Consider the following 18,424-nt stretch of genomic DNA (forward strand, 5'->3'; position numbering starts at 1 on the left):
CGTCCACCATGGATGGCTGAGCAGATTGTGTGCTGCACAAATCCAGGTGATGCCACTCACATAGATCATGATATAAATGGTGCACCCAAAGTCATGCAAAGCACAGCAGTCATCCTTGACATGGCATCTTATGTGGTTCTCTAGTTTGTTTATATGAATAAAATGCTTATTTCCATAGGAAAACAATAAACATCTCCAGAGCAGAGCTCGTTTTACACTTGTTTTCTGTTTCTCAAATTACCTAGCACAGTCCTGAATACACAGCCAGCTCTTATTGAAAACCATGTGTGATTGGCTCTAGAAACCACCACTCACTTTGACTTTACTACTGTAAGCACTACCAGTTCTATCACAGAGTAACTCCAACTACACTTACCAACTTTAGTAGATTTAAAATTTTTATTTTGATATTATACTTTTACTGAAGTAAGTGCATGACACTGATGAATTTTACAACTTGTTCTCATTTTCCTTCACTGGTCATCTTTTATTTGAAAATATGTAAGCATTCCCCCCTTGCATTTTTTTTAGAGTAAGAATTTTCATGAACTGGTTTCATGATTTGGTTTCTCCCAGCCTCTCTGATTATACTCTGGACACTATTCCTGCATTTGATTTTAAAATACATAAATTTTGGTATCACATGTCTGTTTTGTTTTCTGTATATTACTTTCTCACTGTCATTACTATCAAGTCAATTATGATTTTAGGTATTATATCCCTTACAACACAGAGTCTTATAATTTACTTAAAGGGTCATAATGAACCACAAAAATCTATGTATAATCTTTTTACATGATGATCAAAAGTAGTTCATTTTCTTCTTTTTAAATTATTCTCATTGTAGTTAATACTACGCTTAGCATCTTTGAATTTTGTTTGGTGATTCACTGTTAACTCAGTTGTTTATGAGTGATAGGCTACCACACCTGATATGTCATTTTTGATTGGGGAGAGGTGAGAGGAAGATGAAACCAAGACCACTAACTCACTGAACAAACGAGCAACAATTCTAAGAGGGCAAGGAAGCAGAGCATGCGTTTATTTACTTACTTAACATACTACAGGCCCAGTGCACGAAATTTGTGCACTGGAGAGATGTCCCTCAGCCCAGCCTGCACCCTCTCCAATCTGGGACCCCTCGGGGGATGTCCGACTGCTGATTTAGGCCCGATCAGCAGTCAGACATCCCTCTCACAATCCGGGACTGCTGGTTCCTAACCACTTGCCTGCCTGTCTGCCTGATTATCCCTAACCATTTCTGCCTGCCAGCCTGTGGCTTCTAAGGAAAAGAAGCCACCCCTAACTGCTCCCCTGCCAGCCTGATTGACGCCTAACTGCTCCCCTGCCAGCCCGATTGCCCACAACTGCCCTCCCCTGCCGGCCATCTTGTGACCACAAGGGCGAGACGCCACCTAGGTTTTTATTAGTATACTTATATAGCATTTACCATTAACCAATGAAACTGGCCTATTGCCAGGTTTAGAATGCATACCAAAGGGTATAATCTCTGAATTGATATTATTCTACCATTAACATTACTGTAGCTGTCTTCCATGATTACTGTATTAAACTGACTAGACTAGGTCAACAGCCATCACCATGAACTGAGTGAGCATGTAGAGCATACAAGTTATGGCAGGTTCAATTTACATATTCTTTAGATAAAATGAGTGGAACTTACATGTTTATAATTATATAAAGAAATATGAAGATGAGCTTTGACTATAGTTTTCAAATGATCATGTAAGTTCCACACTGGAGAGAAGGCAGGCAGTCACAGGCAGCTGACCCCACTGGGCTCTGATGAAATCTCCTCTGCACCGCACCTGATCCAGGTAGGGCCTCAGTCCAACAACTCTCCGAAGTACTCTCTTGGGTCTCAACCCCCTGTGAATTATATGCTCTTCCCTGGGTGCTTTAATGAGTCTCTGGATTGATAAGGCTTTTCCTTAGAAGCCACAGGAAGCCGAAAGGTCCTCTAGAGCTCTAAGACCAGTTTAAGCCCTAAATACAATTCCTCCCTCAAACCTCCAGGTATTTATCAAAGTTAGCCTCTGCATCTGGCCTCCACTCAAGCTCCCATAATGGTCCTTAAGGAGACCTCAATTAAGGACCATTAAGCACAATTACTAGACAGCCTCCTTACCCAAAGGCCTAAACAGACAACTTGTTTTCACAGTTAACATTGAGGTTTACTAGGAATTTCTAAAACCACTCAGAAATAGTTTACTAATTCCTATAAGCAGAAGGATCACAGGATCAGACAGCAATTAAGAAACAGGTCTTAGTTCCACTTTGGCCTCTAACTTGCTTTGTGATTAAGGCAATTATCCATCCTTTTTGGGCTTAAGAATCCACACTGAAGAAGATACCTACACTACCTACCCGAGCTGTTACAAGAATCTGATTTTTTAAGAGATAAGAAAACACTTAGAAAAATAATTATTCTTTCATTCTATTTAAACATGTTAAACATCTACTCTATGCTAAGCATTTTACTAGGTATGGAATTTACAGTTAGTGAAGAAAATAGAAATCATTGCAATTATGATAAGAAATATGAAAAAGAAATACTAGGAGCAAGGAAAGCATAAATCAGGAGACTTAACTTACTCTGAGGGCCCAAGGAAGGTTTCTCTGAGGAATTAACATCTAAATAGAGCCATAAAGAATGAGTAGAACCTTGGTCAATATGGCTCAGTTGGTTGAGTGTCTTCCCGTGCCCCAAAAGGTGTCTTTGGTTCCATTTCCAGCCAGGGCACATGCCCAGGTTTCAGGTTCCATCCCCAGTGGGTGCATGCGGGAGGCAACTGGTCAATGTTTCTCTCTCCCTCTCCCTTCCTCTCTAAAACCAATAAAAACATATATTTTTTTAAAAGAATGAGTAGAAATTAATTAGAAAAAGAAGTATAGGAAAAGGTTCTAGTCATAGGAGCAAAGGCCATGAAAAAAACTATTAAAGTGTAAAGTGGAATTAGAAAATATTTAAATACTTTCAGAAACATTTAATATGTAACATTTAAATTTTATCCACACTATTTCTAAGCCTCACTTTCATAAGTTCATCAATAGCTTGGGGTTTATTTTTGTTCCTTAATTGTCTAATTTTTCCTAAGAAAACAATGAGACCCTACCCTTCACTGTATTATTTTCTACTTATGTAACAAAATTTAGATAACAAAACAGATAAATATCCATGTAGGAACAATGATTTGGAACACAGAATAAAATTCTGAATAATCTTGTTTTTAGGAGATATTGTTAGGTGCTACATTTTCAGAATTTTTATAGTTCCATAGAATATTTTTCATTTAAACATAGGTGAAAAAAAACTATATCCCTATCTTAAAAAAAAGTCAGTGTTTTGAGTTATAATTTACAACTGTAAGATTCCTTTTATGTTGACAAAATGCATCAAATTTAAATAGCATAATTCATATTTTGAAGTTGCTCCACTAGTTGTCTTTATCCTATGGAACAATAATTTTTGTAAGAGAATCATGGTACATTTACCTACCAGGATATGTTTAGATACATTATAAATGCTTAACACAGGCTTTTCCTTTTCATAGCAAATTGAGGTGCTAGATCATTAATTTGAATATTTTAACACTGCCCCAGACACATGTAATTTAAAATCATTTTATGTCAACATATATTACTTTCTTGAATTCTGAATCCATTAAGTTTATTCAACTTGCAAATTAGCTTCAGACAGATGCATAAAGTGTTATGTAAACTTCTGTATTCCTACTCTTCTGAAAATGTGCATACTTACTGATTTACTATAGATTATATGTAATATATTACAAAGTATTAATTTAAACTTTACCCCCCACTTGACTTATAGGAAAATCTGCTTCAAATACGTTTATTTGATTTAAAAATAATTCTAAAAATAACTTTCTTGGAACTTTTAGTAGTTTTTTTCTAAAGACCTCCTAAACAACCTAAGAGTGGTCTTGTATTCCAATATGCAACAAAACATGATTCTTATATTTTGTAACTAAACAACCACCCTAAATTGCTCAAATTCTACAATTGGTAGAATTAACAATATATTACCTCTACTATGACAGTCATTATCAAAAGAGGAAAAGTATCAAAATTCATTTTTTTGTTTTAAATTATTCATTACTACTACTATTTAAAACCATATGTGCATTAGAAAAATTTGAAAATACAAATTAACAGAAGAAAAAAATCACAGATTGTGGATAATTCTTTTAATATTTACATTCTCTGTATAATGTTTTAATATTTACATTCTCTGTACATTTAAATTTTTATAATATGCAAAGATAAATAAAAATTAAAAATGCAGAGCCTATTTTTGTTTTGGTTCACATTTATAGCTGCGAGATGTAATGGTTCAAACGTACAGAGTTTGAGGTTTTAAACTTTTTAATGTTTTCATGTATGCTCTTTTGATTTCAAAGGAATCAAATCTCAATGAGAAAAAAATAACTCTAAATTATAGACACATTGTACACAGTTCTTTCTAGAAACAAGTTTAATTAGGAATCAAACTTATTTTTGTCCAATTATTCTGAAGAATATTGTTGGCTTTAGTAATTACTTTGGACATATTTTATAAGGCAGATTCTCTCATAAGACTACCAAAAGCACAATGAAAAAGGGCAGAGATTTAAAATGAAATAAAACTTCATTGATAATTTTCACCTTTCAAGTTCCTTTCACAGTGAATGAATTCAAAAATTTTTAACAACCGAACTACTGATTTATCATGATGCCCGTATGGAAATGGTTTTCACATTACCTTGAATACATGACATGTATTTATTTAAATAGTTTATATAAAAGTAAGAAAATAAAACCCTCCCAGGTATGCAGAAATTATGTGAGTCAGGAATAAAATATAGTGGTGTCTTAGACTACCAAAATGAAGTCACATAACTGAAAAAAAAGCTTGATCAGAATATATAATTGATGTATACATATAGTGGCTCATTCAAAAGCATTTTTTAATCCAGGTGATTTTTTTAAGAATAAACCATTTGAATGTTTAAGTTAGTTTACTATTAAAAAAAGTTTTCATAAAAAAAGCTTACAGGTTATTTTTTAATTAAAAGAATAAATATATTACAATATTCATTACCTGTCTCTACTTAAAATAACTAAAGAAGTACTTAGCCCAGCTGGTGTGGCCCAGTGGTTGAATATCGACCCAGGGCACATGCCCAGGTTGCAGGCTCGTTCCCCAGTGTGGGGTGTGCAGGAGGCAGCCAGTCAATGATTCTCTCTCATCATTGATGCTTCTATCTCTCCCGCTTCCATCCTCCCTGAAATCAATAAAATATATATTTTAAATAAATAATATATTTTTAAAAAAGAAGTGCTTAAATTAAATCTAGGTAACATGAAATATGTTAAAATAAATATCTCAGGAAAATAAAAATCTTAATGTTCCATCAAGATATTAGTCAATGAGTGGATTAAAAAGCTATGGTACATTTACACAATAGAATACTACTCAGCTGTTAAAAAAGAAAGAAATGTTACCTTTTGCAACATCATGCATACACCTGGAGAGTATTATGCTTAATGAAATAAGCCAGTCAGAGAAAGACAAATACCATATGATCTCACTTACATGAATCTAATAAACAAACTGACAAAATAGAAACAGAGGTATGGATACATGGAAAAGATTGACAGCTGTCAGAGGGAAGGGGGGTTGAGGGTAGGTAAAAGAGGTGAAGGAATTAAGAGGGGGGAAAAAAAAATATATATATATATATATATTATATTATGTTTAGACACAGACAACAGTGTGCTGATAGCCAGAGGGAAAGACAGTGGTGACAGGCAGAGGAGAAGGGGACGGGTGTTAGGTGGAGGTGGATAAAAGAGGGGAAAATGGGAATGGAAAGAGGCTTTGCTTTGGGCAATGGCGCACAATGCAGTGAGCAGATGATGTTTGATTGAGTTGTACACTTGAAACCTGTACCCCAATAAATTCAATAAAAATAAATTACTTTTAAAAAGACATTAGTCAAGTACAGATCACTTTAAAACATTAAGTTATATTCCTTTTGTACTCCATTCCTTCATAAGCCAGACCATAAGTGAAAATAGGTGGCTATTTAAAATGCCACATCTTAGTCACTTATACTTTGGTGATCATTTAGCCTAACAGTTTGGATTGATTAAATTCCATAATATATTCTACATTGTATACTTATGGGAAGAGAAAACCTACCACTATTATACTAAAACACGATATTCTGTATTTTAAGTGTTATCTATACTTCCATATTTCAGTATCAAATGTTTAATATAATGTAAATAGCAAGTGTACATTCACGAAGGCCATTAAATAGGACTGAGAGGGGAAAAACCATTTTAAAAGGTGCATTTTTAAAATATAATATGCTCTAATAAACTTTAATTAACCAGTACTTATGAGTTCTGAGTACTTTGAGGAGTATACATGCATGCATTAAAGCACACACACATGCAGAAGAAAATAAATTAATCCACATAAAACAACTGCACAACAAAAGATTATCAATTTTGAAATAACAAAATTTTTAAAATGGAAAACAGATTAGCGGTTGCCCAGGTTAGGGACAAGAGGGAGGTGGATGTGGTTATAAAAGGGCAACACAGGGAGGCATCCTGGTGGTGATGAAAGACTTTTGCATCTTGACTATTGTGGTGATGGATACACACAGAAAAAACTGCATACCACACACACAAGCACACAAGTACAAGTCAAACTGGGGAAACCTGAATTAAATCAATGAATTATTAATATCAACTCATGGTTGTGATATCATAATACAATTTTCAGGTATACGGGATCTTGTATTATTTCTTACAACTGCATGTGAATTTCCAATTATCCCTAAATAAAAAGGTTTTTAATGATTATAAAATGCACTTTCTCCATTCTAAATATTTCTCCTGATGCCCCCCTCCCAAAAATACAGGGAATAAAATATCAAAATCCCTCCTAGTGACAAAAAACAAGACAACCCCCCCCTACACACACACACACACACACACAAACAAAATCTAGGTGCAGTAGTAATTCCCCTAAAAAAAAAAAAAAAAGAGTAAGTACTACAACTAAACATTCTTGTCAATAAGTTCTTAAATTTTTTAATTCCATGTTAATTTTAATGTTTTAAAATCATATCCAATGAATTGAAGGTTTCTCATGACACAGTGATAAAATGCTATCTTTGAGTTCAGATGGTGGTGGAATCATGTTTAATGAGAGAGGGAGGGCAGGGGAGAAGAGAGCCACCATTATTTTATCTCTTTGTTACTAGATTAGAAGCAAAGCTCTCTCGCTCGCTCGCTCTCTCTCTCTCTTCCTCCCTCTCCCTCCCTCCCTCTCCCTCTCTGTAGTCTGCAGGAGTTCTGGCTGAGGGGTGAAATAAGAACACCATAATGATTTCTCAAAGTTAGGTCTTTACCGACTTTGAATCTCCTGGGAAATATTCAAGCATATCATGGCTCTTTCACTAACGCAAAATGAGAAATAATGTGTCAACGGCTCTGGAATTCCTTTGGTGTGAAGAAGTGAAGGTGATCAAAGGCAGGGTGAAGTGTAGGGGCACCCGGATAAAACGGGAGTGATTAGGGTAGATTCCCATTCACGTAAAATGACTTCCAGGCAATTCGTTGGCTTTGACTTTCAACCTGACACATGCCTGGTTGCGATCAAGATGTTAATAGGGGCGTTGGGCCCCTCTCACACCAATCTGTAAGCTTCACCCTCTCAGCCCCACGGGCCCGCCAGGAGACCGGCAGCTTCTACACCTTCGCAGTGAACTGGAGGAATTTAGGGATGCTGTCCTCCAGTCCCCACGCTTCTCCTCCCCAAAACTCCGCCCGGCAGGGGATGGGGTGGGATTGGAGCCCGGGGGAGGGGAGGGTTGGGGCGGAAAAGCGGGGACTCCGCTGAAGAGTTTTGGGGACAAAACTGGCCTGGGATGTGGGTGACGCGAGGCAGGGCTGAGGACCCAGAGCGACTGATGCGGGGCAAGGCCTGAGCCCGGGGTGACACAGCCCCCCGTGCGGTGTGAGGCGGGTTCAGGTGAGGGCTAAACGCGCTTTGCAGGGTCTCAGTATTCTGAGGTCTGGTCGTCAGCTCTGCCACCATCTGCGCGAACTGGGTTTGGGCTTCCTGGGGCCGCTCCAACACTGGGAGAGACGCGGTGAGCTGGCCGCCCTGTCCTCCCCGGCTCCCGCCGCCAGCCGTCGGGGCGCCGCCTCGGCCCCCACCTTGCAGCTCCTGCCTCTGACTCAGGGCGCCCACCGCTCTCCGCGGGTCACAGCTCGGGGGCGACGGGGCTCATCCGCGCGGGGCCTGGGAGTAGGAGGAGTGGACAGGGCGACTGCGACAGCCACTCAGCCTCCGACGGGAGCCGGTCCTCTGTGTACCCGCGACTGGTCAACCGACCGAAATCGGGACGCTGCCATCTCGCAGCAAGGCCGAGTCCCGGGAGTGATGTCAGGGCCGCCGGGACCCGCACCCCCAAAGACGGCCAGCCCCAGGGGAACTCCGCCTGCAGGGGCGCCCCCCAAGTGCCAATGCGCCCATCCGCTGCAGGAGTGGTGCACCTCAAGTGTAGCTAGCCTGGTGTCGTGGACGTCCTCGGGAGCACAGGTTCTTTACAAGCGACCCCAGACCCACATATCTGTCCGCCTGCACCGGGAGCCCCACGCGCCAGGGACACCGGGGCAAGTGCAGTGAGACAAGGAAACTGGGCAATGGACCTGTCTTGGTTCCACAGTCCAGTGGAATGTCCCATGTGACATTGCGGAATCTGATAAATACATTATTGTCATTGCAACCTTAAAGTCCAAAGTTTTCCCTTTACTCCAGCTTTTATATACCTGGCACTTCAAGTTTCAGAATTCCTGGTGGGTCAAGACAACGATGTCCACACACTGAATTATGTTGTATTGAAAGCTTTTAATAAGCACTCCTAGATATTCAATGAGAAAAGCCTACGAGGAAACGATGTGATAAATGTCCCGTCTTCCGTGACTTTCTCCTACTACTACTAGCTTTGCTGTTTCCTCACTTTTGTGTGATTTTTAAACATTTGCACTTTTTAAAATTTAGGCTTTATTTTGTTGCTGAATGACACCCCCCCCCCAAAAAAAAGGGTGGGGGAGAATCTTTACCTGGAAAGTCTTAATTCAAATTATCTTAACTGAACTTCCCTAGCTTATATAACTAACTCTTTACCGAGTCTCTCTTAACAAATAATAGGTACTTAGTCTATTACTGGTTCCTAACTTCTCTAAAAACTGTTTGCCAAATGTTTCAATCACAGGTGTTAACTTAAAATGCTTCTCCATCAGAAACTACAATTTCACCAGGTGTGGAGAAGATAGCCACAGCTGCTGCTGAGTCATGCCAAGACAGGAAACCTCTTGACTTCTCTTCTTCAACCTAGCTGGTTCTTATATTTGGTGTGAGTCCTATAAAATAATCTTGAAGATCTCATTCTGACTTCAGTTCTCTGATGAAGTCCTGACATTTTGTGGAGCCCCAAATAGTTGGGAATGGACCGGAAATCAGAGAGAGCAATGTGTTCAGTAAGACAGATGCATGTCTTCTGCTCTGCAGTTCAGAAGCCAGTGATACCCAAACCCCTCTACCTAACTCCAAGGGTTAAGTTTCACAATGATCTCCACATTAACCTAAGGAAACAGATCCTTTAAAATTAAAGTTGTTGTGTTTCCTTTTTTGAGATGTGTGGGGGGGGGAGGGGGAGGACAGATTGAGCAAATAATTAAAATTGCAAATAAACTTTCATTGTAATTTTGTTTTCAGTTCCTTGTTGCATTATTGGCGGGGACGGGGTCGGGGGGGGGGAATCCCCTTAAAACTAAAAGGTCCCATAATTGATTTCAGTCCTTAAACTCCCAAGTTAGTATAGCTGCCATTTTTAATGATGGTTTTACTATGTATTTTCTTTTCTTTTTTTCACTATGTATTTTCTACTTTAAAAATATTGAGATAAGAGCTCAGTGGTGAAAAAGGTGTAAACCTATAAACTTGTCTAGTTATGGAATGCTACAAAGTTTGAAATCTTTAATTCAAGTGGTATCTAATATATTTTAACTATAGATTCTGAGAGTCTGTCATCATTAACATTTAATGCCTATGGATTGAATTGTACTGTAACTGATAAAACACAATATAGGATTCCTATTTTATATCTGAAATTGGATATGTTAAAGAAGCTAGATCTTTGGCTCCTTAATTCTAGCTTCCTTTTTTTAGAAGTCTTTAAATGGCTAAATGTAACATGAAATGATCATAATATACATATAAATTGTTAGCAATTCAAATATAAAATATGGCAACAGATTACTTTTACTGACAAGAAAGCCAATCTATATTTTCTGACCCACTTTTCAACTTTCTAACTTTAAAATAAAATACTATTGTTTTTACAAAGTTAGTTGAATGTCCCCATGATCACATGCACACTTCTAAGAGTGAGGGGGAAAAGCTATTAAAAGGGATACTTTAGGGTTTTTTTAAAAAAATGTTATTTAAGATAAAGTTCTTAAAATAAGTACCAGCTGACTTTAAATACAGACATACAATGTTCTTGACACATTAAATTATACATTTTATTGAGTGAAACATCTGAGCAACTTGCAAAAATGTCTCTATGAAAGATTTGTTTGGAAGACTTTGGCTCTTTTATAAAAAGCTAATCTTATGTAACTTCAAAATCATCTTTGCATTCCTCTATTTATGCAAATGAGACTAAAAAAGATGACAGTATAAAGTCAGTTGAAAATTCTGTTCCGTTTCCCTTTAAAATTTTGCTTTGGAAATTCAGAAAATCCCATCATCATGGGAATATATTCTACACAAGCCTAAAAGAACTTTAATTTTAACATACATGTGACTTTTTCGTTAGCTCCTAGCTGAATTTTAAAATCAAAGCTTTATGTATGCTAATTAGATATTAACAGCCAGATTTTAAAAACTGCTGGAGAGGTGAATCAACTATGTATACATATGTGCTAGACACTTTGCTAATTATAGAATGTGTCTGTCTTCTAGCACATGAAATCTGGTGGGGGGCAGACATGCAAACAAAGTATTAATTCATTCAAGAAGCATATACTGCAGCCTGCCCTGTTTTAAGGACTGTAATTACTCTACAATGTAAGTGCTTTGGAAGTAAAGAGGGGGGATTTAGGGTAACCCAAGTGAAGAGGCAAGACCCAAACATTCTTTAAATAATAAAAGGCTTCTTGTTTTTAAGAAAAATTAGCTGTTTTATCTAGGTATGAAATGTCCTTCCTTCCTCCCCCAAATAATAAAAACATAGTGTTAGCATTTAAACAGGTGTTCATTTGGCAATTGCATATATTTAAGTTATGAGAACACAATAATCATTTTACCAACACTAAATCTAAAATTACTGAAATAACTCATTTACATACTTGAGTTAAAATAAAGGATTACACACCCCATTACTAAGTGGATTCAAAATATTATCTATAATGAGGAAAGCAAACATACTACATTTTAAATACTGCATTGACACTTTTTTTGGGAGGGGGGGACGTCAGGATTTTACGTTCAGGTCTGAGCAGACCGTCTAATTCTGCCATGAAGTTAGTCAGCACGGCGGAAGGCTCTTCTCCAGGAGGGGAAGATGAATATTTCTATGCTTGTGTCTTATTTCCCAGTCTTAACTTTTGAAGCCTTTTTAAGCCAACTCTTTACCGTTTAAATTTGAAAGTTTTTAGTGTTTTTTTTTTTGTTTGCTTTTTTTAGTGTTAAGGTCAATGAAATGTTATGACGACAGTGATTTGGCTGGCACCCAACTTCCAAAGATACAGGTGTATCTTTTCCACTAATTCAGTGATGCAGAGATTTTTCCCACTCCTACAGTAGACCGTCATTAGTGGGATTACACAAGAATAATTTCATCCGCAAAGACACCATGTAGCACAAAGTGATGGATACTAAAAATTAATGATTCTAACGTAGAAGTCTGAAATATAGCATGACATTTTCTAAGACAAAGGGACATGCATAAATTCAAAACTGCGGCTTGGTGAGAGAGAGACACACAGATGTGTGAATATCATCTTTCCACAGACTCCCGTGGGTGTTCCTTAAAAGTGTGCCCAAGCTCCCTGTCGCCAGACAGAGCGCCAGTCGCCCTGCCAGCAAGTCCGTCAGCTTGGCTCCCCGCCGCCAGGCCCACACCTTTAACATCTCGGTGGCGATGGACTTCTCCCGGAGAAGGCAGATACGACTCCCTCCCCACCTCTCTATTAGAAGAGACAAAGGTGGAAGGTGCCACAAAGGAACTCGACCCCGCACCCGAGCTGCGGCCGGGAGCCCGCGGCCCGCGGCCCGCAGTCCATGGTGCGGACTCCGCCCGCCCCGCGCCGAAGGCTCCCAGCCAGCGCCTCGGAGCCGGCGCCGAGAGGCCCTGCGCGGCATGGGTGCGGGTCCGGGTCCACCGCCCAGGCCCCGCAGACACCTGCGTTCAGGTTGGCGGGGGCGCTGGGGCTGGAGGGGAGGGTCAGCATGTAGACTCCCCGACCTCTCACGCTTTTCTTTTATCCCGAAGTTTCTGGAACCCCAGGAGCCCTCCGCACCCCCCGCACACTTTCTAACAAGGATCGGGTCAGGGCCCCGCGAGGGCCGCCGAAGAGGGGGCGCGGGGGGAGGAAGGGGCGGGGGCGCGGCCCGAGGCCGAGGGCGGAAGAGCAGCGCGGGCTGGGCCGGCGCCTCCCTCCCGCGGGGCTTCCAGGGGCGCCCGCGGCGGGGTGGGGAGTTTGGGGGGTCCCTCGCCCCGGCCTCCTCGCAGCCCGGCTGGCTGCCGGCTGGGGACGGGAGCGGGGGAGGGCCGCGGGTCCCGCAGAGCCGCCGCGGCGGGGGTGGAGATGAAGGAGCCTGTTCTTTCGCTTTGCTTCCGCGGCCGAGCCTCCGGCGGGAGCCGCACCCACGCGGGCTCCGCGGAGGGGTCCCGCCGGCGCCTGTCCGGTTGGCGGCCGACCCGCGGGGGGAGCCTGAAGCGGGCGGAGACCGGAACCAGGAGCCGAGGCCCCAAGCGCTGGCGCAACCAGAAAAGCTCGCCGCAGCGGCTCCGGCCCGCCCGGCTCCCTCCGACTTTCTGCCCTCGGGTCTCAGAGTCCTTGTGGGGCGGGGAGGAGCTGGAGGTGGGGTCTCCATGCTCTGTTTGGCCGAGTAGGTGTGGGAACCCGGCACCAACTGGCATCAGCCAGCTCCCTAGACCTCGCGCGCAGAAGGAATCCCAGAGGCGGGGTGAAGAGCCAAAAGCGTACTTAAAAAAAAAAAAAGCTGTATCTCACTGCGCATGTGCGAGCCTCAAAAATTTTTTACGTCATTTCTCTTTATCAAGTCCCAAGCCAAAACTTATTGCTCATTAATTACTCTGAAGAACAATTGACTGTATGCTCTGACGCCTAGGGAAAAAATACGAAAGTACAGAGAGAAGGCGTTCAAGGTTTCTGCTTTCACAAAAATAGACTATCCACTCTGCATACCCGACAGAGATGATCAGTCTGGTGAGCTACGCTAACATGCAGGCGAGATTGGAAGACGTGGTGGCACAGCAGCTCATTCTTTAAGAGGAGATACCTGCTCTGCAATTTGCAACTCTGATATTTTACTTTTTGATATTTCGGAGGAAATATCTGAATGCTGCTAAAGCTGAATTACTTTACCTTCTACTCCAACACTTGCCCATATTTATTTTTTAAAGCTTAGAATAACGTTTCTTATATGTTAAAATATAAGAAAATATTAATGACCACCTATAAGAAGAAAATACTGATACCTTTCCCATTAGTAAGATAGGAAATGGATTATAAAGAAATGGTCTTTATTCTAGGAATGGTGTTTTTTTTTCCTGGTGAAATAATACATAGTTGCTTATTTTAATTATAAGTAAATGTCTTCAAAGTTTACAAATACACTTGGAACTATTCAAATAATGCCAGTATGTTTATGATCAAATCCCAAAGAAAAATAAACTTACTCTTTGGTTAAAGAGTACATCAAATGAGGACAGTGGAAATACAGACTTCTTGTAGCACAGATGGATAGAAAAATGTTACTTTTTTTAATGTGATGCTTAATGCTTTAAATGTATGGCAAATGTTTGAGATTGCTACAAATAACTGGCATCAATTATCTTTCCAGGAAAGGATATTCCCAGAACCCACTGCAGACCATTACAACATACTAGACTTGTGTTGCACTAGAGTCTCTAAGGTTAGAGAGCCTATATGAATTGTGTATATTAAAGTTCATGAAAATGCATCTTTTTAAGTCTATATTAAAGGTTGTTCTTATTATTCTATTGTAAACTTACTTTATTGTAATAAATTATCTTAAAAGTGTTCTCCAAAGTGACAAGAATTTAAAAATGTGAGTAATTTGAGCAGAATGGTCATTTGATAAAAGTGAGTGAGGTCCACTAGATCACATAACCTCTTTCTCCTTAGAAAATGATGGGGTAGTCTGAAGAGAACCCATGTGAAAATATTTTAAGAAAATTGTGTTGAGGCATATTTAGAAAGAAACAGCTGGTAAACACATTTTCCCAAGCTTACTCTGAGTCCTTCAGTTACACTAGAAAACAAACTGTAATGAATCATGTTCAAAGCAAAAATACTCTCCTGAGTTAATTACTGATAACATTAATTTTCTGATTCATGAACAGCTAGATGCTTTCTAAACATTACTCTATTTTCCCAGTACAATTTATACTTATGTATTTTGGAAGTGAGTTCATTGAACTTTGGAGTTTTGTTCAGGAGGTTGGAAAGGAGTCAAAATTTACGTGGTAAAATTCTATAGAAATGTAACCAATTCCAAAAAGGTCCTCTGTACGGAAGTACATTATGGAAATGACGTGGTTGTCAAACCTAATTGCTTGGCTTTTGAGTCCTCTTAGAAGAAATTCTACAGCCTTAGGGGTGGAGACTCAAAAGCAGCAGCATTTCTGGTTTCAGATTGAATAAAACAATGAAATCCATCATTATTCAAGTCAATAGTGATAATTCACATGAATATGAATGCACTTTGATCTTATCCTTCAATTCATTGAAAGACACAGTTGTAATGAAAAAGGGAGATAATCTCTTTAACTTGGTCCAAAGCAAGTTGTTGGAGCTTTTCATTCTTGAAAGACCATAGAAAGGAACTTTTCACTAAAGCCTTGCTTTCCTATTTTTAAGGTGGTGGGAGGGCGGGGGTATTTGGGCAAGCTACAGGTCATTATGTTGCCTCCAGGAACCAAGTAGTACTAACTTTCTTCTTTGAAGTGAACTGTCTTATTTAGTGAACTTGACATTTTGTGCAGCTTAAATGTGAAACCTTCTATAACACCATATCTAGGAGTCATTTTAGGAGTCATCTTGATTTGAGTTTACCATCTGATATGGTTAAGACATATTAGTTACTTTCAGTATGTTTTAAAGCTAATTTAAACTAAATAGAAAATGTCAAGGTGCATTGTCTTAGCTTTGCAATATCCAATACTGGCCCCTTAAATGTTCCTATTGAACTGTAAAGATAGTTAATGCCAATCTACCACATTTGAAATATAATTAGGTAAAGGTATAATGAATAAGGATATCTTATTAATGCCACTAGCCTGGAAAATGTTTAGCTTTCCATTGAGTTCATTAAAGATATCCACGCTTTATTGTAGTTATTAGTAAGGTTTTGTTTTTCTAATAAGGGTTGTTAAACTTCTGGAATCCTCTGGAAATTGTTGAGTCATGTTAAATGGACTCCAGAGCATACAAAGGTAAATAAAACAGATTCTTGTCCTCATGGAGCTTTAAACTTAGAAATTTCAGCACATCTGTAATTTACATGAAATTTCAATCCACGAAGAACACCCAACTTAATTAGTTAAAGCCAGGAAAATTATTAACAGGGAAGAAATTTAGCAATGCACATATTTCCTGAGTTATTCTACTTGCTAAATGAAAGACTTTGCTGGATACTTTGAAGATTTTTCTTCAATAAAAACCTGTTTACAACACTAACAAGAGTTCTACTTAAAATAAATCGGTGTCCTAGAACCACTGAAAACAGATAAGGCAGAAAAATTCATAAGGGTTAACGTCAGTCATTTTCTTTATGCATCAGTGTGGTCACTCAGTCCACACTGCCAAGGGGTGATGTGGATCATTAAATGAAGGGGGAGGGGGAATGAAATGTCCCATCAATTTCTGTATAACAAGGACAAGTATATGGATATAATGTTTGCGCTAACATAATCCATTATGGCTTTCGTGCAAAATATTCGTGGCAAACTAAGACGAAAGATAGTAGTGTTTGCTTGTGGCTCTAACCCATAGGAAAGCCATTACCAAGAGCAGACACAACTGTACGCGCTTTTCTTTGTGTCGATGTAACTAGAAAGGCAGTAGGTGTCTGGTCTTGACTTATTTCTTTTCCACCATCCTTATTTCTGATGTCAAAAAAACCTTCCTAATGGACTAGCCACTGACAAAGAATTTAGGCTGAAGGTGGTGAGGAGGGCACCTGGGACAGGGACTAAGCAAAGCACCCCTCTCTGGGGGGTTGGGGGGGCGCTCAGGTGCCTGCTCTGCGCACAGCGGGCGCTCCCAGCTCCCCTATTGTCTGCCGTGGGGGCAGGGCCAAGCCCGCGAGCTGGCTTTTGAGCGGGAGCTGAGGATCCTGATGAGATCCTGGGGCGGGGGCGAGAGGGCCACCCCCAGAGTTGCAAATGCTCGACCCCGAGGTGTACGAGGAGGCGGCGGTACCGGCTGCAAATCGCCGTCGTGTGGTTGCTACTGGCAACCGAGCCTCTGCGGAGCGCGCAGCCACGCAGCCGGGAAGGAAGGTGGCGAGGGAAAGCGGCTGCGGCGCAGTGGGGACGCCGGTTGGCCGCCCGCAGGGCCCCCGCCCACCCGCGCCCGGCGGTCCCTTCGGGCCTTGACCGCAGCTGTGCCGCACGAAGGGCCAAAGGGCTCCTGGGTTGGGGGTGTCACTGCCTCTGGAGCGTCAAATTACTGGCGCCCTCCGTGAAGGCAACATGGCAGCTGGGTCTCGAAGACCCGGCTCATTCGGTCCGCCGGAAGGCGGGGCCGCAGGCTGCGCAGGGCACGGCCTGCACCTTCCCAGGCCCGCGTCCGCCTTGCTCGCCCGCGAGTGGGAGCCCGGCCGCGCCCTGGGCAGCTTCGCGCGCGGACCCGCCTCGCCTTCACCCTGGGCCTTTGTTTCCCGCTCGGTAGGCTCCTCACGCTCGGGGGCTGTAACGGAAACCCTCGAAGACAGCACCGGCGCGGGCTCCAGCCTCCGGGCACCGCAGGAGCCCTCCGGCTTTCCCTCCCCGGGGCTCCAGCCCTCTGTCAGGCGGCCTCCTGCCGCGGGGCCTACCGCGCTCCCCCGCCTCCCGCTGAGGTGTGAGGCGGAGACGGGGCGGGTGCGGGTGGCGAAGGACAATGCCCGTCACGATCCCTCAGGAAATGAGATTCTTCTTTCTCACCGTGGAGAGGAAAGCTGCGGGCTCGGGAAAACGGGGAGGGAAACCCCCACCAAGTCTGCTGGGCTTCCTCGCGCTTCGCACCAGCCCTCGGTGGTGGAGTGGGTGCGCCCCATGGAAATGCGCCCCCGCAGAGGCCCGGAGGCCGCCGCGCGCGGCCGTCCGCGGGGAGTGGGGAAGGATTCATTCCCGGGAGGGGGAAAGGGAGAACCTAGGGGGAAATTTGCATTTTTTTAAACCGCGGCTTTAAAGAAATCATGCCACATAGACAAGCCAGCTGTGACGTGCAACACATGCTACTGAAATCTGCCACCAAATGGCGGCTCCTGCGGTCGGCGGCACTGATGGAGGCCTCGCCCAGCAGCGCCCATTTCAGGTCGCTTTCACTTCTCTGCCGCCACCGGGACCTCCCTCCCCAAGTCCTCCTTCCCTCTCCCGGTCTCTGGGGTGCGCGCGGGACTCCTGGGGTCCAGCCGGCGCGGACTCTGCAAGGAGCCGGCTGTGGTGTCCCCAGCGCCTTCGGAGGCAACAACCCACCGCGGCCGCCCTCGCCCGGGGGCGCGAGAACAGCGGCCTTCCAAGTTGTCCCTGATGGAGACCCATTTAGGCGTCGCCGTTGGGTCCCAACACGTCGTTCTTGGCCCAGATTTTGAGATTCCTGCCGCACACCGCCCCCTCCTCCACGCTGTCACCGGGTCCAGTTCCCTTCCCAGGGGAGCAGACCCTGTTCTACCGATCAAACGAGCTCAACTGGGGGACCCTCTCCAGCCGCTGCCCGCGAAGCGCAGCGTTGGGGAACCTTGGGTGATAGTTTTACATTTTGTTAATTTCGTTTACAATATATCCACCAAAATCCCTAACTCCAAGGACACATAGGATTTGAGGCAGGGCAG

At 42.2% G+C, this 18,424-nt stretch overlaps 1 protein-coding gene across 1 annotated transcript in view; it reads right to left on the bottom strand.

Moving 5' to 3' along the window:
* The window catches only part of SPAG6 (sperm associated antigen 6), a gene marked incomplete at both ends in the record, with an annotated part of 74,478 nt that extends 66,018 nt beyond the window's left edge, over window positions 1–8,460 (bottom strand). The window contains 2 exon segments of the mRNA XM_080654707.1: window positions 8,088–8,278; window positions 8,422–8,460. Of these exon segments, the coding sequence (XP_080510833.1) occupies window positions 8,088–8,278; window positions 8,422–8,460 (230 nt within the window).
* Window positions 8,461–18,424: the final 9,964 nt, after the last annotated feature.

This window comes from Plecotus auritus (genome assembly GCF_963455305.1).
Source record: "Plecotus auritus genome assembly, chromosome: 1".
Taxonomy (NCBI): domain Eukaryota; kingdom Metazoa; phylum Chordata; class Mammalia; order Chiroptera; family Vespertilionidae; genus Plecotus; species Plecotus auritus.